This window comes from Lacerta agilis, chromosome 13 (assembly GCF_009819535.1).
Source record: "Lacerta agilis isolate rLacAgi1 chromosome 13, rLacAgi1.pri, whole genome shotgun sequence".
In the NCBI taxonomy this organism is placed as follows: Eukaryota; Metazoa; Chordata; class Lepidosauria; order Squamata; family Lacertidae; genus Lacerta; species Lacerta agilis.
Window position 1 is genome coordinate 25,313,774 of NC_046324.1, and position 23,307 is coordinate 25,337,080.

At 47.3% G+C, this 23,307-nt stretch overlaps 1 protein-coding gene across 1 annotated transcript in view; it reads right to left on the bottom strand.

The window, feature by feature from the left end:
* The window catches only part of ITGA11 (integrin subunit alpha 11), an 86,690-nt gene extending 68,725 nt beyond the window's left edge, over nt 1–17,965 (bottom strand). The window contains exons 1-2 of the mRNA XM_033167500.1: nt 17,775–17,965; nt 6,478–6,589 (exon numbers count right to left, since the gene is read on the bottom strand). Of these exons, the coding sequence (XP_033023391.1) occupies nt 6,478–6,589; nt 17,775–17,826 (164 nt within the window). The 5' untranslated portion in view covers nt 17,827–17,965. The remainder of the gene's footprint in view (nt 1–6,477; nt 6,590–17,774) is intronic.
* Nucleotides 17,966–23,307: the final 5,342 nt, after the last annotated feature.

A 23,307-nucleotide genomic window follows, 5' to 3' on the forward strand; every position in this document is an offset into this window, starting at 1 on the left:
TTCTATTTCTTAATAGTAACTGTTTGTTGGTTTTGTATAAGGTATGATGTAATACCCTGTTACTGCACTTTGGGGTTGTTAACAATGTTAATCAAGGTTTTAAAAAAAGTTAACAACACTGAGCTAGATGGACCTCTGGGTCTGATGCAGTATAAGGCAGCTTCCTATGTTCGGGGGCAGGACACAACAGGCTGCTGCCTGCTCACAGCCATGCTAAAGTCCTGGATTTCTCCATTTTTTAAAAAATATGAGCAACTCTCTCTTCTGCCCAGGTGAAGAAGAAGAAGAAGAAGAGTTTGGATTTGATATCCCACTTTTCACTACCCGAAGGAGTCTCAAACCAGCTAACATTCTCCTTTCCCTTCCTCCCCCACAACAAACACTCTGTGAGGTGAGTGGGGCTGAGAGACTTCAGAGAAGTGTGACTACTAGACCAAGGTCACCCAGCAGCTGCATGTGGAGGAGTGGAGACACGAACCCGGTTCCCCAGATTACGAGTCTACCGCTCTTAACCACTACACCACACTGGGACATCATAAGGGGCCACAAAGTTCCTCCTCCATACAAGTGGATTGTCACTCTGGTTTCTTATCTCTGTGCTGTATGCCAGTGGCAACTCCAACCCATCCAGGCCTGTGTCAGAATCCCCTGCATTGACGCTTGCCCTTACGTTACCAGCACGTATGTGGAGTCTGCATTCTATACGCAAGTTTCAACAGACAGCACACCTGTCAAAAATGTCTCAGACCACTTCAGTAGCTACAACATGAAAACAACAGAAAAAGCAAGTGGCGTTGTCCAATGCAACCTGGTTAGATACCAATAGACTGTGGCTGGGCTCACTTTGAAAGGAAAAGGCGGCTTATTTTGAAGGGTGGGGGAGAGCCAAGGTCACTTAATGAGGAAGGAATGAACTCAAATTGCTGATCTGGAAAGACAATGAAGAGAGAAGATGATCTAATGTGCTGGCTGGATTTTGGAGCGGTGCAAATTATGTCTCCCACCCCCTCCCTTGGAATTTGGGAATCTGGATTCCTTCTTTTTAGACTTTCCACTACCTTGGTTATATTTGAACCCCCCTCCTCCAAATGTGTAACTCTTGGCTTTCTGCCCCCGAAAACCCTGCTCAGATCTTTTATACATGCACAGACACAAAGAAAAAGACCAGCCACCTCTCTTCCGCTCTCAAAATCCCTCTAAATCAGCATTCCTCAATCTGGTGCCCTCCAGGGGTTGCATAACTAATGTAGTTGTAGTCAGTGGCGTATGGAGCCGCTTTGCCGCCCGGAGTGGCAAACGCGGGGGCACCCCCCGGGGGCGAGGTGCAGCTCCGTAGTGTGTGTGCATTGTGACCTCACAACGCATGCGCAATATGGAGCGCAGTCCGTCCGGGCTGCCGGGCGCAAGCAGCCGCACGGACGGGCTGCCTCAGCCCATCCAAGCAGTGGTTGCTCACGCTCGGCATCTGGGACGGGCTGCGCAAGTGCGCACATGCGCAGTCTGTGCAGGATTCCGCACTTGCGCAGTCCGGCCGTGCAGCAACTCGTAAGGCTGCAGTGTGCGAGCAGAGAGTTGCCACACGAGAAGCCGCCGCATGGAAGTGGTGCCGGGCGGCGGCTTGGGAGTCGCGGGGGGTGGGTGGGTGGTGGCGCCGAGTGTCACCCCCCCTCCAGGCTGGAACCGGCTGGAACTGGGGGTGTGCCACCCTCAACGCCCCCACCTTCCTACGCCACTGGTTGTAGTAGTAGAAGTAGTATCACCTGCCCTTCACCAATAAGTCCCAGGGCGGATTGCAACAATTTGAAATCCAGAACTGAAAAGAATTAAAGCAGATTACAGTCACAGGAATATGGTGGGCTCTGAAAACACACGTCTCGGGCATCAAACACCAGAGGAGAGAGGTGTGTGTCTTCAGCCTTCACCAAAAGCTGAATTGTGAAGAAGCTAGATGTACCTCTGTGGGGAGAGAGTTCCACAACTAAGGGGCTGCCACAGAGAAGGTCCTCTCCTGGGCCATCACTATTCTGAATTTCTGAGGGAGGTGGAACAAGTAAGAGGGCCGCCACCCCACCCCGCCCCCGCCATCCAATGGAGTGCTAAATTAAAGTCACTAAGTGGTATACTTGTTCCCAGTGCTATTTTTCTAGAAAAAGAGGTGCCAGAACTCATCATGAACACCTCCCTTATTCTTTTATAATGGCCATGGTGCCCACCTGACAAGTGCTGGAACTGAGTTCCATTGGATTCTGTCTGAGGGGGGGGGGGAAGCCCTGTTTGTTCTGCTGACAGAATGTCGTTGCACAAGAGGCTGCTGGTTACTTTGTTGAGCGATAGATGGCTTAATCGGTCGCATTTTGAATTTCTACCAGCACAACTGCCGTACTGAGATGCTCTGTTGTGCGAAACTCACCCACCCACCAGTACAAGAGCCCTTGCAGATGTTCTGAAGGACAACTTTGGTGGGGATGAGGGCCATTCCCCTCCCCCTGCGCTGCCGTCTGCTCCTCTCTCCAGCCTCATTCAGCACTGGAACTACCCTGGACTGTCTCCAGTCACTTCAGGCCACGGCGGCAGCAGCAGAAGAGGAGGAGGAGGAAGAGGCAGTGATGGCTGGTGGCAAAGCATCCTGGGCTGCAGGGAGGAAAGGTGGTGGGAGGTCCCTGTAATATGGGCTCTGCCACTGCGCCAACCTCCCTGCCACCTTGCCCCTTCCCTACTTGGTTTATTCCGCATTGGGAAGCCAGGTGAGTAACACCGTTTGGCCGCTAAGGCTTACACCCAAAGGAGGCCCAAACTTCAGGCTCATGGCATTTACTGGGATTTCTCATGGATTCCACATCTTATACAACCAAGACGGCAGATTTTTATTTATATGACACACATAAGTTATCCGAGGGAATTTCTAAGAAAAAGTATCTTTGGGGGGAAAGACACCAAAGAAAGAATCCAAGATGCTCAGTGAGCTTAAATTCCTCTTTAAATACTTGGTCGGATGCCAGGATTTGTAAGAGCTGTTATTATAACCATCTTCCCTCCACAGCCCAGAATTTCTCCGTTTGCCATTCAGCCTTGCGATGTGCCTTTGCTTTCCCTCTCGCTGGAATTCTGGAATCTTTGCCTTTCAGGGATGGTCATCTGGTTTCCCTCTTAACATCACGCTGCGGCTTTGCTCTCTTTTCCACTGCGTCTGCCTCCTGCCAATTTCACATCTAGCAGAGCTGGCTGACAGTGGCACCGCAATCGCTGGGATACTGGATCCTTTGGTAGCGAAACATACGTCTGTTGGTTTTGTAGTATAGATGGCTTGTTTGTTTAGTGATTCATACTTTAGCCATTGTGAGTCATGGTGGGTTTACAATGGCTTCTTCCAATTTTATTTTATTTTTTTGCTTTTGGGGTAAAAAACAAGAATCCTTAGCTCCTTATTTTATTGCTTGGGGTTCATTTTAGGCATTTGAGGAGAAGGCAAGGAGCTTTCGGAATTTGCTCTTTCTCACACACACACCCATTACACAAAGATGGCAACGTCTCCACACATCTAACATCACAGATAAAACTTTCACACTACTTCAAAGAGAAGGTTTGGCACTGGGAATCCATTCACACGTTCAGCTGCCATGGAACACACACAAGGAGATGGGGGACCTGCCATTATATGCTCCTTCTTCCCAATATGCCTTGTTGCAACCAGTAACCTCCAAGGCCCCTGACAAACCCTTATTTCAACAGGGCCGGTCCTATCATTAGGCAAAGTGAGGCAGTGGCCTCAGACAGAAGATGCTGAAGGGTGGCAATGAGGTGTTGGTGGACAGTGTTACATGTCCTGCCCTCAGCCAGATTGTTGCCATAGCTGAGTAGAAGAACATGTGTCTTGAATGCAGAAGGTCCCAGCTTTAATCCCTGCATTTCCTGGGGAAGAAACCCTGGAGAGCTGCTGTAAGTCAGTGTAGGCAATGGACCAATGGGTCCCAGCTGGTACAAGGCAACTTCTGATGCTCCTGGTCTAGACTTTGGCCTCTCATTCTCCATCTTCAGACTCTGACCAGATGTAGACACAAAGGGCTATACCACCAGCCTATTGTTCCTCCACCCACTTTGTTTACCACTTAGACTGATGAATTGTTCTGTGGAACTCAAAAGCCAGCACACTATTTTGTGACATTTTGGTTTGCCTAAGAAATGGATTGCCCCAAGGTAGATATTCTTATAGGCCAGAACAGTCACCTTTGCATTTTTCTTTCTTAATCACACACAGACTGAATTTCTCACTGAGAACTGGTGAGGCATCTAATAAACATGACGAGAATGGAAGGAAAGAGTGGTGGGGAAAGAAGAAGAAGAAGAAGAAGAAGAAGAAGAAGAAGAAGAAGAAGAAGAGGAGGAGTTTGGATTTGATATCCCGCTTTATCACTACCCGAAGGAGTCTCAAAGCAGCTAACATTCTCCTTTCCCTTCCTCCCCCACAACAAACACTCTGTGAGGTGAGTGGGGCTGAGAGACTTCAAAGAAGTGTGACTAGCCCAAGGTCACCCAGCAGCTGCATGTGGAGGAGCGGAGACACGAACCCTGTTCCCCAGATTACGAGTCTACTGCTCTTAACCACTACACCACACTGGCAAGTATATGCTGAAGACATTTGGGGGGAGCTCCCGTTGTGTACGTCTGATCCTCACAAGCAAAACAGTGCCCTCACTGACCACAATGCTACCCCGATAGTCTGAAGGGCTGCCTGGAAAGATGCTCAGATCTGCATCACTGGTCAAAGTCGCATAACAAGCAGCTGCACAAAGACCTATCCAATACAATGATCTTTCCCCCCTTTGTTTCCCAATGTTCAGTCTGTGCTCTAAAGGCCTCAAACTAGGAACATGGGAACCTTCCTCCTGTGCTGTTCCACCTTTCCTTGAGAAGGAAGCCCAGGTTTTGTTGTTCATGAACTGAACTAGCTTCTTCTCTTTTCATCTTTAGTTAAAGCCATACATGATTCCATCTGGACAAACAACACTTAGCACTGATATTTCAGGTGTTCACTACACCTACCTCAAGGACTGCCTCTTCCTATATGAACCTACCCAGTCCCTGAGATCATCTTCTGAGGTCCTCCTTTGTGTGTCTCCTCCTCAAGAGGTCCAGAGGGTGGTAACATGATGTCAGGAAAAACCCCTCCCCGCGGCTGCCGGCGTCGCGGGAGCGTTTAGAATACAGGGATCCACGTCCGCTGTTCACGAGCTCCTCCTCCCCCTCCTCTGCCCGAGGCGAGCATTCCTCAAGCGGGGAAGGGGATGTGGAGCCAGGAAGGCAGTGCAGGGGCTTGGAAGGGGTCAGAGAGCCTCAGCACCGCAGGGAAAGTGGGGATCGGGGTCAAGTTCCCACACTCCGAGGTTGGATGCAGGAAGGACGTGGGAGAGGGAGGCGGGGGTTCAGAATCCCGCGGCTTTTTTGCTGGACAAAGAACCAGAAGACTTCATTCCGGGACTCTGTTGAGGATTGAGATGGACGTTTGAAGTTTTGCTGCACTGTATATAGCTTTCACAATAAAGAACTTAGTTTTTAGAAGTTCTGCGTTCTGGCGCGTTACTCATAAGCAACCACTGAACGTCCTAACACATGAGAACGGGCCTTTTCTGCAGTTCGTCTGGCACCTTCATTATACACCTTTAGGCGCCAGGCAAAAACATTCCTTTTTAACCAGGCCTTCCTTTTTAATCCAACACCCTTTTAGAATATGGCTTTTTTGGGGGGTGGGGAGAGGGGTTATTGGGTTACTGCTTTGGGTTTGATTTTATATATTGTGGTCTTGTAGTGAAACGCCCTGAGACCGCCGGGTATAGGGTGGTGTGTAAGTTTAATTAACAACAGCAGCAGCAGCAACAGCAGCAAAAGCAGCAACAACAAATACAATGCCTACATTCACCTTGGTTTCCTGCTATGTGAGCGAACTCTTCTGGGTTCAGGCAAAATGCCAAGCTCATGTGGTCTCTTCTCCCCTCCTGCATGGCCAGCAGGAAGATTTCTGCAAGGTTTTGTTTCTCTTTCAAAGAATTCTGGCTTTAACATTACAAATAAACCAGGAGTCGTGGCGTACAAGAAACTATGGTTAGTTGGGAAGCCAGCTTCATAACCTAGAGTTTGAAGTTCACTTGCTTAGCAACTAACCATCATTTATTGTACAACATATCACCTGAGTTGCACTAAGCCAAGATTCCTTGGAAGCAAAATTGGAAATCCTTCCCCCACCTGCAAGGGAGGAAAAGAGTGAGGAGGGTGCATGATCCTGACACTTTGCTGGGGCTCATGGAGGTTTTTCAAGGTAGGGTCTCACCATGGTTTCATGTGTGTGAGCAGGTAAAAAGGAAATTCAATTTACCAGCATTTGATTAAGGACAGTATAATACAAGACAAATGCCTTGCCAAAAGCATAGGAAGAAACATCACAGCATAAGCATCCAGTTTAGGCGCAATGTGGTATTCATTTACCATTTCTTCCCATTGATTTCATGCTGTTGAACCGTATAGCCAAAATATGCTTCTTTAGAGCCCGGAATAATTCGTGGCCTCTTCGTGTCAATGTTGAAGGCATCGCAGAATCCTGAGACAAACAAATATGAACAGAATTAAGTTGTGCAGCAAAGGGAACACAATGCCCGTTTTACATTCACAAAATAAATAAAAGGCTGCAAGTGTGAATTTAATAACCCCCCTCCCCGAATTGCAATTTTAAAATTCATTGTCTTTTAAAAACTGGAAGTTAAGTTTTTATGCTGAAAAATGTCAATGTAATAATTAAGGCTGAAATGTTTCATTGTTTCATCAGTTACATCAGTTAAGGGTGCAATGCAGTACAGTGGTACCTCGGGTTAAGAACTTAATTCGTTCTGGAGGTCCGTTCTTAACCTGAAACTGTTCTTAACCTGAGGTACCACTTTAGCTAATGGGGCCTCCCGCTGCTGCTATGCCGCCAGAGCACGATTTCTGTTCTTATCCTGAAGCAAAGTTCTTTTTTTATTGCAAAACTTTATTGATTAAAACACAATACATCCAATACATTCTCACATTAACATAGAATATCATTTTTATCGTACATTTCCCATTTTTCCATCCTCACACCCACCACCAAACACCCCTCTGACTTCCCTCTGTCTTAACCTGAAGCGCTATTTCTGGGTTAGCGGAGTCTGTAACCTGAAGCGTATGTAACCTGAGGTACCACTTTATAAACAGAGGAACTGGAGAGACCTTGCTTTTCTTTCTCAGTGCCTGGACTTGGAGCAGGAATCAAGTCTTTATCTGGGCCAAGCCACTTAGCATGAGGATTATGTAGGGGAAGAGACAAGGGCTACCTGGCTGTGTTTATCCTCGGATCAGAGTTTCTGCCATTTCTCCCCTTCTGCACATATCATATTTCTGGACAGTGGTGATAAATAAAAGAATAACTCTTGCAGTTTGGAACAGAAGGACCGTGATCATATTTTTGGGCTAAGTTTCTTGCTATAAATCCAGGGTGGAATTTTCATGTGACAGAAGATAAAGCTCTTTTTCATTTCATCAACAAAATTTATTAGTTTTTTCCTGCACAGAGCAGAGCCTGGATTGTCTTCTGAGAATCTCAAAAATCTGGTGTTTATCTCTTACCATTATTATGTTGATGAGACAATATTAACATTATTTAATGATAAGGGTGCTTGGTTTCTGAATGGGAAGAATGTTGAGCTGGCAAGAAGGGAGGCCTTTTGACCTGCGACTGGCACTCCTTGAGCCACGCAGCAACAGCTAGCATCTATTTCAACGTGTCAGAATAGAGAGCTCACATCATATTTATTTTATATACGTATATATTTAAAATACTTCTATCCTGATGTCACAAGTCCCTGCATCCCACACCCCTTGCAGCTTAAAGCAGCTGCTCTTTCCTTCCTTCAGGAAGAAGAGTTTGGATTTGATATCCCGCTTTATCACTACCCGAAGGAGTCTCAAAGCAGCTAACATTCTCCTTTCCCTTCCTCCCCCACAACAAACACTCTGTGAGGTGAGTGGGGCTGAGAGACTTCAAAGAAGTCTGACTAGCCCAAGGACACCCAGCAGCTGCATGTGGAGGAGCGGAGATGCGAACCCGGTTCACCAGATTATGAGTCTACTGCACTTAACCACTACACCACACTGGCTCTCCCTCGTCCCGCTTTTGCAGTCCCTCTATCTCCCCATCAAACTATCATGGGCAAAGAAAACAGATGAGCCTGCACACCACTCTCTGCCCCAGAGTTCTTTTCTCCTTCCTCAAGAGGCAGCCTCTGCCTTCTCCAGTTTTCTTTTTCTCCTTTCCATGATTCCCTTTTATAAGCAATTGGGGTGGGGGGTGGGGGCCCAGAGAGTCTGGAAGCTTTCAGCCTCTCATGAGACCCACTCAGGGCTTGTGTGAAGACTGGCGGGTTTCTTCTGCAAAAGGAGGTGCCAAGGAAGGCGACCAAGATGATCAAGGGTCTGGAAACCCAGCCTTATGAGGAATGGTTGAAGGAGTTTGGTATGTTTAGTCCGGAGAAGAAAAGACTGAGAGGGGATATGATAGCCATCTTCAGAAATCCAAAGGGCTGTCCCAATGTCCCATGGAAGATGGAGCCAGCTTGTTGTTGTTTTTTACTGCTTCAGAGAGTAGAACCCAAACCAATGCATTCAATTGACAAGAAATAAGATTCTGATTCAACATTAGGAAGAGCTTTCTGATTGTAAGAGTTGCTCAACAGTGGAATTGACAACCTCAGAAGCAGATGGACTTTCCTTCATAGGAGGGTTTGGTTTCCAGCAGAGGTTTGGTGGGCATCTATCAGGGATTTAGTTGTTATTCCTATATTTAATGGGGTTTGACTAGATGATACTTGGGCCCTTCCAACTCTACAGTTCTCTGATTCTATGTTACTGATACAGTGATTTTGCATTAGTGATGGATTTATACTGGACCACCCACACACCATTCTGCTTTATTAGTTGTCTAGTGACGCTTCCCCAATGTTACCACACTACCATCTGCGGGGGAGGGGGGGTTCTTGCACTACTGTGCAACAAAACAAAAATTGCAAACCCAAAATGGTTGTGCCATAAAAAAGTGACAGATGGAAATGTGCCAGCGTGTCCACTCCAAAACATTTACGGTATATGCAGTATTGAAAATGGGAGAGTGTATGACTCCCCTGATAACATCATGAGCACAAATCATCATGAATGCACAATCAAAAGAATTAAAACAGCCTCTAGCTGTGCTGGGTGGGACTGATAGGACTTGTAATCCAAAACATATCGAGGGCACCCAGTAGGTGAAGGCTGTTCCACAATATACCCTGTGTGGCAACTCTTTTTGTTAACAAAAATGCAGCCTCAGAGGGTACTAAAAGTGGAAAGCAGATGGAGTAAAAGGTCTTCTTAACCCTCATGTTGTTTTTCTACTGAAAATGCCCCCTAGTTGCCTTCACCTCCCCACGCCACACCCCATGGTGAAGACCAGTGTCATTGTGCCCTAAGGTTGCACAAGTTTCTTGCTCAAATTTATTTGAACAACCATAATAGTTATGTACCACTACTGAATAGTCAAAGTGCCTCAGACAAAGCTCAGTAATCGTTACAAGAATGCTTTAAGATAGTCAAGTATTCTCATCATCATCATCACACATGCTTCAAAACGTCTTGGAGCTGAAGCCCTGATGAGGTTTGACCTGCTTGACTCACACAGGAATACAGAAAGATGACTTATGCCAGGTCAGACAATTGGTCAAATACAAATACAGTACAAATGCCTTTATTGGCATTACGAGTTAAAACATTTCAAAACACTAAGATAAATTTAAAAGGGACAGGAGTGAGGCTGTCGAGGATCTCAAGGTACTCGATTGTCCTGCTCCACCCTCAGACAATTGGTCCATCAAGCTCAGTACTTTCTACACTGATTGGCAGCAGCTCCCCAGTGCTTCAGGCAAGGGACATTCCCAGGTCCCAGCTCCCCACAGAGATGCCATCAGGGACTTGAACTTGGGTGGGACCATCTGCATGCAAAGCAGATGTTCTATCACTGAGCTCTGCCCCTTCGACTCACACTGCTCCCCACTTCACCATTCCAGCTTTTGTATTGTTGGGGGCTTGGAGGGGGGGGGAGGTCAGTCGGAATGATGCCCTGCACCCCTTCCAATTGTTGAGATCAGGTACTCACCGTGGATTAGAATTTAATAGAGGATTCTATTGCTGAACTAGTAAGACAAGTTTGCCCTGAGCTGGCCACTTAAGTGTCCTCATTAGCACCCCAAAAGAATGAGCTAGGTTGCAAGAGCTACAACTAAGGGATGGTGCCCTCCAGGCTAAAGGGTGGGCATTTCTTCCACTCCCTCACCTAGTTGCTAGGTAGGAGAACAAGAGTCGGAGAGTTGTGTGTGAGCTGATCTGAAAGGAGGAGACAGAGAGGCATGGTTGCTTTGTGCTGGATCCAAAGCTGTGACCAACGGAGAAGCAAGATCTGCTGGTTGTTAATGCTGTGAGCCCCTCCATCCTATGCTCAGGTTGTATATACATGTAAATAAAATCATATATCCTAAAGACATCACAGTCTCCACTAACCTTCACATTCCAAGGAATCTGAACATGGGCAAGCGTCTGGAACCCCTGGATTATCTCGTCACTCAGAGATTGGGGTGACATATAACAGTATGATTTAGGAGAAACCAGAAATATTGCCCTTCCTTCTTCTCCACCGCCCCCTGGAATGATCTTTAAGCGGCCAGCAATGAATGAAGAGATTCCAAAGAATGTTTGTTGCCATATCTAATTGCTGTCTTATAATATAGTGGAAATATAAAAGAGACCAAGGCAACGTCTGGTCTTTGTCAAAACAGAAAGGACTTGGCCCAGAGAAGAGAAGGGATAAAACTTGAGTTGAATTCACAGCCATCATTTGGACACGAGGATTGGTGGGTGTTTTTCCTCACTCGGACTTTCGGAAAACCCTCATAGCATATTTTGGCTGGGGATACCTGGCAATAAGGCAAGGAAACCACCCTCTTTCTTGCAGGGCGACCCTCCTATCCTCTCCAGGTGGCCAGTTGCCTGCCCCCTCCAGAGGAAGGGCTATAGCTCAAAGGAAAGCACCTGATTTGCACGCAGAAGGTCACAGGTTCAATCTCCCGCAGTATCTTGCCCGAAACCCTGGTGAGCCACTGTCAATCTATGAGGACAATACTGAGCTAGATTGGACCAACAGTCCATGCAAAGCAGCTTCTGAGCACCTAGGATTAACCTTTCCTTCAAGTATTGATTTTGGAGTATTTATGGAGAGTCGCAAGGGGCAATAGGGAAGGGGAACCCCCAGGCCTGAACTTTATCACAGCACATAAGGATGCAAGCTGAGCCCTGCTGGATCAGGCCAAAGGGCGCCCGTCTAGTCCAGCATCCTGTTCTCACAGTGGCCAACCAGATGCCCCAATGGGAAGCCCACAAAACAGGGCACGGGTGCCCTTGCAAATTCCAGCAGCAAGTATTCCAGAGTTATACTGCCTGCAACTCTGAAGGCAGTACAAAACCACTGAGGTTAGTAGCCATGGATATATCTATCCCCCTCCATGATTTTTGCTTTTGCAAACCATCCAGTTCACGTTTTGTATAGCCATCCAACACTCATGTGGTTCTTCCTTGGGGAGGTTCTCAATTTCTGGTTCTCCATCCAGAGCAACTTTTGTTAAAACCATTAAATGTGTTGGTGTGCAAATTCTTCAAGCCAAAGAGACAAATGCTTTTGCTTTTAAAAGAGTGGTGTGTGTGTGTGTGTGTGTGAAGGAGGACAGCTTTGAATTGTCCAGATGACAATGGCTATGCTTTATCTTTGGCCATGAGAGAACTTATAACCCACACTAGGAATCAGGGCTGGTTCCAGGATTTGAGGGCGGGTGTGTGTGTGTGTGCTCCTGACACTTTCTGGGTGCACCCCCCTCCCTTCCAAAGTGATGGTGGGAAGGAGCAACACCTCCTCTGCCTGCTCACACCTTTACTCCCTTCCTCTGGATGACAGGAGGATGGCTCCAACAAACCAAGGCACCATCCTGCCTTCAAGGGAAAAGCCAAAGGTGCGAAGGGAGTCAGTGTGACCTAGTTAGAATGTCAGACTAGGAACTGGGAGACACCAGAGTTTGAATCCCACATGCAGCCGTGAAGAAACTCACTGCATGACATTGGGCCAGTCACTGGCTCTCAGCCCAACCTACCGCACAGGGTTTTTGTGTGTAGATCAATTCAGGAAAGGAAGAACCATGTATGCCACCTTGAGCTCCTTGGAGGAAATAGTGGGATATAATGTGTTGTAAGAAGGAGCAATTGCTGGTGGCCAGTTGATACGTCACAGAAGGGCTGGGTGCCTGGAGGTGAGGCAAAGCAAGCTCAGGGCAGGCAGCAAGGAGCAAATGGCAAGGAGCCATCCCTAAGACTGAGGTTTTATAGGGCCAGGTGGAATCCCATTGGCTCTTTGTGTCACCTGACTGCTGATAAGCTGGCTGCTGCAGTGCTGCCTTCCACCTGCAGCACTGATGGTGGCACTCAAATACAGCCAAGAATAGACCAGCGCCCTCTCCTGGCAAGCTGCCGCAATGCAGCCACCCTCCCAGCCAGAATCCCCACTTCTTTTGCCACTCAATGGGGTGCCTGGTCCTCCAGTAGTAGAAAGCATCACCCATGAATGCAGAAGGTCCCAGCTTCAATCCCCACGAGCATCTCCAGGTAGGGCTGGGAAACATTCCCTACCTGAAACCCCAGAACTGCTGCCGGTCAGTGTAGACAATACTGGGCTAGATGGACCAATGGGTCTGACTCAGCATAAGGCAGCTTCCTATGTTTCACTCGAATGAATCACACATTTACAGGAATCTTAAGGATGTCCATTCACCCAAAACATGCCATTCAGACTTGAAATTTATGGCTTGTGATCTGAGTAACTTTGGGTTGCTCTGCCCGCCTCTCTCTGTTCCCATTTTTTTTTAGAGCTCCCTTTTTCTTTTCTTTTTTTCCTTGTTAAATTCTGGACGGTTCTGTGGGTAGTGCCTAGAATTAACAGAGTGAGCAAGTATGCTTATGAAAAAGAGAACGTTTCCTTCCTAGCATCTACGTAATGGTTGGAACTTAAGTATTTATTAACAAGTCACTATAGCAACTCCTTTAAGAAGAGGAGATCTATCCCGCTACTGAGGAACCACATAAATTGTAGAAAGTGACATGCACAATTATGGACAATGAATTCGTACATCAGCAGTTTTAAAGTTCAAATTGGGCCGAGCAAGCCAGTGGAAATTCTGTAGGGATTAATTTATGTTGACATATTGGTCTGATTTGTTTATAATAAATGTCAATGCCTAGCCCTGAATTGGGGTTGTTTCTGAACAGTCTTGGAATAGTAAAGCTAATATGTGTGACTACTGGGGGTCTAAAGGTTGTTGTTGTTGTTGTTGTTGTTGTTGTTGTTGTTGTTAAGTTTTATTTTAACATACACAGTAAATATCATTAATCAGACATGAAGTACATTAAATATTATCACCAGAAGAAAACACCTTAGAAAACAGAGAGAAATATTAAATACTGGCATTAATTCAAATGGTTAAATTAGCCTGCCCAAATATAATAAAGGTCAATCTTACAAGCAATAAGGTTGCAATATCAGGGTCTCTGGTAGGGTATAACTGGGGCCACATACGATAATTTTACAGGTATCTTTCTCTGGGCAGAGAAGTAGGTGTGAAAAATGGAAAGCTGCCTTCTAGCAGGTCATTGGTCCGTATTGCTCAAGATTGTCTATGCTGATTGGCTGCGGCTCCAGCCTTACCTGGAGATGCTGGGATTTGAAGTTAGGACTAGCTGTATGCAAAAGAGATGCTCTTATACTGAGCTACCACATTTCCCTTAACACACATGAACACAGGGAGCTGCAGTCAGAATATTGGCCCATCCATTGTCTGCACTGGTTGGCCATTGCTCTCCAGGGTTTCAAAGGGAGCATCCTTCCCAGCCCTGCTTGGAGATCAAACATCTGCTGGAAAAGGCTGGGGCCCTTTTCATGAAGCAGAACCACTCAGCGATGGTTGCTCTAGTCTAGCTACTGGGACAGAGCTGCAGCACCTTCGTAAGGTTCAACCTGCCTGCTGCTGAAGCAACACCTGAGCCCTGCTCCCAGGCAATATTCATCTTGAGCCCTGCGCGGAGCTGTCCAGGGTACCTTTGCTCCGACCTGCCTCTACTGAGGTCAGTGCTCACATCAGAACAGCTGGTGCTCCAGCAGGCCATGACAGGAAGCCTCCAGCTGCCCACCATTTTTAATTAAAAACATTTCTGATGCCAGGGCAAGAGTGACAGCCAGCTCATGCTATCAGATCCTCAGGGTCCCTTCCAATTCTACTATTCTATGATTTATACTCCCTTCTGGTGCTTTCCAGTAACTGGTATTCTGAAGCATTACTGCCTCCAGCTACTAGTATCCACTGACAGCCTTATCTTCCTCTATGGATTTGTCCCATCCTCTTTCAAAGCCATCTAAGTTGGTGGCCATCACTTCTTTCCTGTGGAAGTGAGTTCTGTACTTTAACTATGCACTGGGTGAAGAAGGACTTCCTTTTATCTGCTTTGATGCGACAACAGTAGAATCCCCAAAAAACCCATCCATCCATTTTTCAGGGCAGTAAAATTGTATGCATGTGGGGTGGGTCCATTGAATTTGCTCTGGAGGGAGGCAAAACTATCAAATGGTTTTGGAATAGCAGAAAAATGATAAATTCTCAAGAAAAATATCTTCCAGTACTGAATGAAATTCTGTTGGTAGTTAATGCTCGCAGATGCAAGAAGTTGTGGGCTAAGAGACAAGGACTACAGGATCCATAGCTTCAGTCACAGGCAGAGAACTTGAGATGGGTGGTGGTGGCATTTTACAGAATATTCCCTGGGATTCCTGAAATTCTCCAACAGTTTGGAGAGATCCCCCCCCCCCCGAAATAAAATATTCAAGCATTGGTAAGAAAAAACACTTTCCTGAGATATTTCAGCCCAGGCTGGGATGAAGCCTCTTTGACTTCCTCCACATCCCTCCACAAAACCACCTTTTCCATTAAGCCTTTGGCACAACCCCAGAGGTCCCAGGCCTGGCTGCAACTAAGCTTATAACTAAATTAAAGATTGTGGAACTGAAACAGCCACATTGCATTTCTTTGTATAGCTGTGGCCTTCATTTCCTCCCCTTTCCTCAGTTCTTTCTCCCATGCCAAACTCTGGAGTGTAAGCTCCTGTGGGGCAGGGACCTGACCTCTTGCTCTCTGTAAATCACCGAGCACACTGTTGGCACTATGTAAATAATCAGCAGGAGCAGCCTAAGAAGAGCCTGCTGGATCAGGCCAATGGCCCATCTTGTCCAGCATCCTATTCTCATAGTGGCCAACCCGGGGGACCAATGGGAAATTCACAAGCAGGACCCGGCCACAAGAGCACTCTCCCTGTCTGCAGTTTCCAGCAACTGGTATTCAGAAGCATTGCTGTCTTTGAATGTGGAGGCAGAGCATAGCCATCATGGGTAATAGCTACCATCACTGGACTGTAGCCACTGAGCACCACTGTGACAAGAATAATATACATTGCTGGACTATAGCTGCCTTCATCCCTGCTCATTGGCCAAGCAGGATGGGGTTGGATGGATCTGGAGTTCATCAATGTCTGGAGGATCACAGGTTCCCCATACCTGTCCTAAATTAGCATGACATTCTGGAACTACGCCCCCAGGTGGCCAAAGACTGATCTAAGTCACTGCAAGAACGAAACAGCTCCAGCTAGGAACATTTGGACACAAATTATCCTGGGCAGCAGTGTTGAGTGAGAGCCAGGAATCAGAAGGCAGGACCAAAGACCAATTGGGATCAGAAGGCAGAACCAGAAGGTATCCCTGGAGTCAAGACCAAAGACCAAAACCAGACATACACCATAGGACAGGCTGACCAAGCTCTCAAGATGGGCACCACTGAGACAGGAAGTATACACTCCTTCCTGCCCTACAGGAACCAATAGCTAGCCTGATGGGCAGAGCCAGACCAAAACCAAGAAGGTTCTTCTCTGAAAAGGCTGCACTTGGGCACTTCACCACTTGGGGCAGTGGCAACAGCTCCTGACAGGTGGTTCCGATAACAACGGAAGTGCGGAATGGAAAGGGACCACTCCCAGCCTACTGGTAGGACAGTACCCCATGCAGCTCGAGCCGGTCCCAGGCAAATCTCCACCTATCCTTCAGATTCAACTTATTACTAGGCTTCTGTAAGAATAGAAGGAGAGCTTGCTGGGAAACCTGTAAGCAGGTCCCGAGCACAAGAGCCCTCCCTCCTCCTGTAGTTGCTGGCAACTGGTATTCAGAAGCATTGGTGCCTCTGAATGTGAAGGAAGAGCACGGCCATCATGGCTTGTAGCCACTGACAGCCCTTTCCTCTATGAATTTGTCCAATCCTCTTTTAAAGCCATCTAGGTTGGTGGGCATCACTAATTCCTGTGGGAACGAGTTCCATGGTACTGCAACATTAATAGCAAGGAGCCAACTTACAGCCTTACAGCTGTTTCAATTTAAATGGAAAACGCAAAATTTCAACTTTCCTGTCTAGTTAGTATTGTTGCCTGCCGCTGGGGTGTAATGCGCAGGGCAACCTCTCCAAAGAGCACAGCGAGAGTCATGACCGAATCAAGTGCCACCCCTGGAAGAAAAGGGCTAGCCCGTCGCTGCGTGCAGCTGGGTTGCGGCAGGCACAACACAGCAACATGTCCACGTGGAAAAGCGCAATACCAGCTCTCTCCATCAGCCACCCTTCATCTTGCTGTGGCTGCCTTCGGGTCTTGCCAGTTTTGTTCGATTTGGGAGTAAGGTACATATTTACATTTGAAACATTCCCAGAAATAGTAATGGACTGGAACCCCTCCTAAAGCCCCGGGCTTGTTCCAGAGTCATAGTTCCACTCACAAGCCGGAAAACTTTCTCTTTTGTTTGAAAATCTCACAGCAGAGCACCCTCCCTCCGTCCCCTCCCTTTGCTTCTGAGCTGGAACTGGGCACAGAACAATGTCAAACATAACAGAAGCAAACACGTCTCCCCTTCCATCAGCTCAGCCCCCTCCATACATAACAGAGTTTTTAAGTTTGCAGGAATGCAGCCAGCAAAAAGGCAAAATTTCACCCTCTCCCTCCTCTGCTGTAACTCAACACGCACGCCAGGAGCCACGCATCAAACCATATGTGGGGGCCAGGCTGCATCTTCTAAAATAAATAAAAGGACTGAGCACCTAAACATAATAACGGGTGCCATCAAGTCGTTAGCTGGACTGGAAAAGTTTTCAGCAAAGAAAGACTCTCTGAAAGTTGGAAAATGCAAAACAAAGTTACTTAATTTTGCTGCTTCTGGGGGGGGGGAGCTTAAAAAGGAAGCAGACTGAAACATTCGAAACTGGGTCCAGGTGCCAAAAGCTTAATGTACTTGAGATGCAAAGAACCTCGACTTCCTCCCTCCGAAACTTTGCAAGAATTTATACCCTTTGCATTTTAAAAGTGGAGGAGACACAGACCGCTCCATCATTACATGCACTGGAGGCAAATCTCTCAGTTGCGGCATAAATAATAATAATGAAAATTTGGCAACTGCATCTTCTTGCTGACCTAAGCACTTTCTTTCTCCTGAGTTGCGTTTCTCACCCGCCACGGTGCACTGCTATGCTCCTGTATGAGATTCAGCACCACACACAGCATTGCCTTACCTGATAGGAGGCCGATAGCCCAGGCTACCACCAGCTCTCTGTAGAAGTCCATGTGGGTGGTGGAAGTTTCTGGTGGTACCCGACCCAAACCATCCGCTTGAGACGCCAAGGCAGAGTGGCAGCTCCACTCTGAGGGAGGAACAGCTTTCTGCTTATCCCACAAGCCGTTCTTTGCTCCCTGACAGAAGCAGCTCTTGAGAAGGAAGTGGGAGGGAATAAATTGTAGGAGGTGCAGGGGGAGAGGAGAGGAGAGGAGTGGAGAAAGGACCAGGCGAGAAGCAGATTCCCAACACCCTGGAGGGCCCACCCTGGGAGCTGCTGGGATTCCCTTGGCTGCAGAGACTTGCAAGAACTTTAGGAGAGAGAAGGAAAGAATCCGAAGCAACTTCACTCAGTGGGGCTTTTGATTGCAACTACAAACAAAACAGCCTGATTCTGCAGTATCCACAATGTATGCATGCTGTTGAGTCTGAGGATGTTTCTAAGGGGGGTGGGAACAAGGTATACAATTCTGACTTTTGCAAATTCTTATTGATTTTCAAATGAGGTGGAAGGGGAATTTTATAAATGGCGGGGGGGGGGGGGTCCTTCAAATTTAAAAACATGAAAAGGGTCACATTTAAAATTCCAGATTTGTTCTTTTTTAAAAAAATAAAATGTGTTCAGAAATGTCAGCTCTGTTTGGGGGAATTCATTTTTTTTCCTTTACTGCATTTGCATCTCACCTTGTCTCTCTCCAAAGAGCTCAAATTCGTGTGCATGGCTCTCCACATCCTCATTTAATCCTCACAACAACCCTGTGAGGTAGGTTAGGCTGGGAGGCAGTGAGTGCCTTTCAGAAGGCACCAGCTTCAGCATCAAATTGTCGTGGAATGCATCATTCCAGAAAGGGCAAGAAAATGGATGCATCATTTCAAAATATGATGTCTACCCCAGGAAATTGGGGTGTGTGTGTGTGAAAAAATTGGGGTTGCGTCATAAGAAAATCCTGTTGGATGAGGCCAGTGGCCCATCTAGTCCAGCAGCCTGTTCTCATGGTAGCTGATCAGATGCCCCAAAGGGAAACCTACAAGCAAGATTCAAGCACAAGAGAACTCTCCTCTCCTATGGTTTCTAGCAGCAGGTATTCAGAAGCATTTACTGCCTGTGACCATAGAGGAAGAACATAGCCGTCATGGCTAGTAGCCACTGATAGCCCTTTGCTCCATGAATGTGTCCAGTTGTTCTTTTGAAGCCATCAAAGTTGTCGTCCAGTATTAGCCCCACTCAGAAAAGATCCACTAAAATTAATAGACCCTATTAGCCTTCATCCATAGGTGCCAACTCCCTGGGGCCCTGGGTGCCCGAGCACCCACAAAATTCCCCCTGAAGGGGCTGGGCACCCACAAATTTTGGTGCCAGGGCCATGCATGTTGCATGGCACCCATGGCCCCAGGCACCCATGGTTGCGGGGTCAAGTTGTCCCTCCTGTCTGAATCTATTCATTTTAATGGGCCTACTCTGAGTAGGATTCAGTTGGCCATTGTCTGAGACAGTTTTAATGCTCTCATGTTTCAGGTGCCCACTCTGTGCTAGACGTTTGGCTGGGGTTGGGGATGGAGGGGGCTTGAGCTAGGTGCACAGTACAGGGTCACCAGATCATATACTGCTAGCTCCGCTTCCAAACCCAACGTGCAAAGTCAGGTCAAGTCCCAGCGAGGCAAGGCCAACACAAAAGAGGGCAAGTCTGAACAAGGAAGACCAGGCAAGGCAGAGGTCATATTCCAAAAAAAGAAGCAAGCAAGGTGAGCAGTACTTTGGATAGCTCCAATTAACACCTAGATCAGCCATCAGCCAAGGCAGGTTTGAATGTTGTTCTAACAACCAGCAAACCCAGACTGAACACTAAAAAGACCTTTGAACAGCTAGCCCCTAATGGGTGGGGCATCCACTTTTTAAAGGGCCCAGCCTATTTTAGAAGCTCTGGACTCTGGAAATGGGGGGGGGGGAGTCTATTATGGCATCTGAGCTGGAGTCCATAACATCTTAAGACTGAAAAGATCCTGGCATTATGGACTCGTCTGGTGCTTTGACTTCTGAGGAGGTAGAAATTTCAAAGGCTGGTTCAGAAGAAATATTCTTCTCCAGGTATGAGATGCCCTCTGAATCCGTGGCATCTGGCTGTCCCCCATGAGAACAGGATGCTGGATTGTCATGGATGCTTTAGCTGAGATTCCTGCATTGTCGGGGGTTGGACTAGATGACCCCTGGGTCCCTTCCAACTCTACGATTCTATGATTCTGTGACTAGATGAGCCACCATCCTGATCCAGCAGGCTCTTCTTACGCTTCTTTGTTCTTAAAGCAGATGCTGTACCACTGAGCTTCAGCCCCATTCACAGGGGAAAATGGGAGCTTGTCTCCCATCACTGATCTTATCAAGGACCCCCTAATAAGTGCTCGAGGAGCTTTCCCCCAGAATAGTATAGAAAGCATTATTCTCAATGCCAGGCCCCTCCACCAGCCAATACTTTCCCCAGCTGAGATTCTTCCTGGTGAGGTACCAGCATGCCTTCCATTCGTAGTTACTTCCTGGCACGTTCTTCCATGGGACAAGGCCCAGGATGCAGATCAAGCAAGTGCATGGGTAGGCAACCTAAGGCCCATGGGCCTCAAGTGGCCCACGTGAGTCATTTAACTGGCCCACGAGCCACCACCAAACTAAGCCGCCCGCTCAGCGAGTCCCTGTGCGCTGTGCTAAACCGGTGCAGTGCAGCGCGGGGACTCACTTCCGCAGCGCCAGAAATCGTGTCTGTGCCGAAAATTGCATCTGCTCAGACGCTGGAAATCGTGGGCGTGCACGCTCACACACACACACGCAATCTGGCCCATGGAGGGATCTTTGCTGGAGTGAACCGGCCCAGGTGAGCTAAACCTTGCCGACCCCTGAGCAAGAGCCACCTTCTACTGAAGAATTGATCCTGTTTTTCTGTCTGACCTGCCAACTATCAATGCAATAATCAAAACCGATCCCTGGCAACAGATGTATTTCCAGGCTGGGCTGTTTTGCCAAACCTCCACAGCCCTGTCTAGATTTCCTCCGTGAAATGAATATCTTTCAAACTCTTCATGGCAAATGCTGGAAATACCTTTACCAGACCTGCTTTTGAGACAGGAGACCCGTTCCCAGTTTGGCTGAGCAACCTGCAAAGGATTCTGTTAAACATTTGTCCATGCACATTCATAATACCCTCCTTTTATTTTATTTCTTTGCAGAAGCCCTACAGCTGAAAAGCTGGCTCCCTTGGAAATGTCTCCACTGTGAACCTGTTCCAGTGGAAAGAAGAGAATAAGCTGTATAATATTGTTTCAGAGAATTAGCATTTGGACCCTGCCAAGATTCCTAAACAATCCACATCCATTTCTCTCTCTCTCTCTCTCTTTAGACCATCTCAAATGAGTTGGAGGATTCCTAAGAGATTGATAAATCCAGACAAATCACAGTGTAACCCTTGACAGTCTGACAGGGCCACTTAAGGGTCTGTGTGCCAGATCTCAAGGGAACAAATGGAATTCCATTTCCCCCCTCTTTTTGGGGGGGGGGCAAAGTTAGTCTGATGACAAATCGGTGCCAAGAGGGAGGGGTGGGGTGGAGAGTCTTTCCTTCCAAGTTGGAGGGGGATCTAGCAAGTGGCTGGGATGTTCACATGGTCCTCATTAGCGAGGCTGGCTGCAGAGGAAGAAAAAATTAACTGCATAACTCCATCGGGTGCAAATTGCATCTTGACTTCCCTGCCTTCCTCCAGCCCACAATAATGGCAAACCATCTTTCATTTTGGAAAGCTTTTCACCATCCTGAGGCACACTCTGCTCCCTCTGATGCTTTTAGCATGTGCCTGGAGACTGGGGTTTCATGATGGGATCCCATCAAGGAATCTTGGAGGAGCTAGAAAGGGGATGCAGGTGATGTAAGGCGCTGGCAGGCTGAGCCCTGCCTGGGGATTCCTCGACTCCTGAAATAATATATCTTCCAGGGTAATGCCTCACTCCGGGCTTCTCTGATCATGCCTCATAAACAGCTTTTGAATGGCACCAGTGACCGAGTCTCCTCTCTGGAGAAGAGACGGCTGAGAGGTGATAGGATAGCCATCTTCTAAGAGCCAGTGTGGTGTAGTGTTTAAGAGCGGTAAACTCGTAATCTGGGGAACCGGGTTCACTTCCCCGCTCCTCCACATGCAGCTGCTGGGTGACCTTGGGCTAGTCACACTTCTTTGAAGTCTCTCAGCCCCACTCACCTCGCAGAGTGTTTGTTGTGGTGGAGGAAGGGAAAGGAGATTGTTAGCCGCTTTGAGTCTCCTTAAGAAGAGTGAAAGGCAGGGTATCAAGTCCAAACTCCTCCTCCTCCTCCTCCTCCTCCTCCTCCTCCTCCTCCTCCTCCTCCTCTTCATATCTGAAGGGCTGTCACATGGAAGATGGAGCAAGCTTGTTTTCTGCTGCTCCAGAGGGCAGGTCCTGAACCAGTGGATTCAAGGGACAAGGAAGGAAATTCTGACAAAACATTAGGACCAAAAGAGATTAGGACCAAACATTTTTTGATGGTAAGAGCTGTTAGACCATGGAAAGGACTGCCTCAGAAGGTGGTGGGCTTTCCTTGGTTGGAGGTTTTTCAACAGAGTTTGGATGGCCATCTGTCAGGGATTTTTTTAGCTCTACTTCTGTTGGATACACACCCTACCTTTAAAGCACATTTGGAGCACACACACACCCCCAAAGAATTCTGGGGACTGTAGTTTGTTAAGGGTTGCTGGGGAATTGTATCTCTGTGAGGGGCAACCTCCAATACACAGAATCCTTTGAGGGAGGCAAATGTGCTTTATTTAAAAGGTACAGTTGTGAACACAGACTCAGAGAAATCCCAAAGTTTGCAAAAATTCAAAAAAATTTTTTTTAGGGAAATCACCCAAGAGGGACCCTCCACTCCAAAAAGGAATAACCCATTGTTGGATGGCCATCTGTCAGGGATTTTTTTAGCTCTACTTCTGTTGGATACACACCCTACCTTTAAAGCACATTTGGAGCACACACACACCCCCAAAGAATTCTGGGGACTGTAGTTTGTTAAGGGTTGCTGGGGAATTGTATCTCTGTGAGGGGCAACCTCCAATACACAGAATCCTTTGAGGGAGGCAAATGTGCTTTATTTAAAAGGTACAGTTGTGAACACAGACTCAGAGAAATCCCAAAGTTTGCAAAAATTCAAAAAAAATTTTTTTAGGGAAATCACCCAAGAGGGACCCTCCACTCCAAAAAGGAATAACCCATTGTTGGATGGCCATCTGTCAGGGATTTTTTTAGCTCTACTTCTGTTGGATACACACCCTACCTTTAAAGCACATTTGGAGCACACACACACCCCCAAAGAATTCTGGGGACTGTAGTTTGTTAAGGGTTGCTGGGGAATTGTATCTCTGTGAGGGGCAACCTCCAATACACAGAATCCTTTGAGGGAGGCAAATGTGCTTTATTTAAAAGGTACAGTTGTGAACACAGACTCA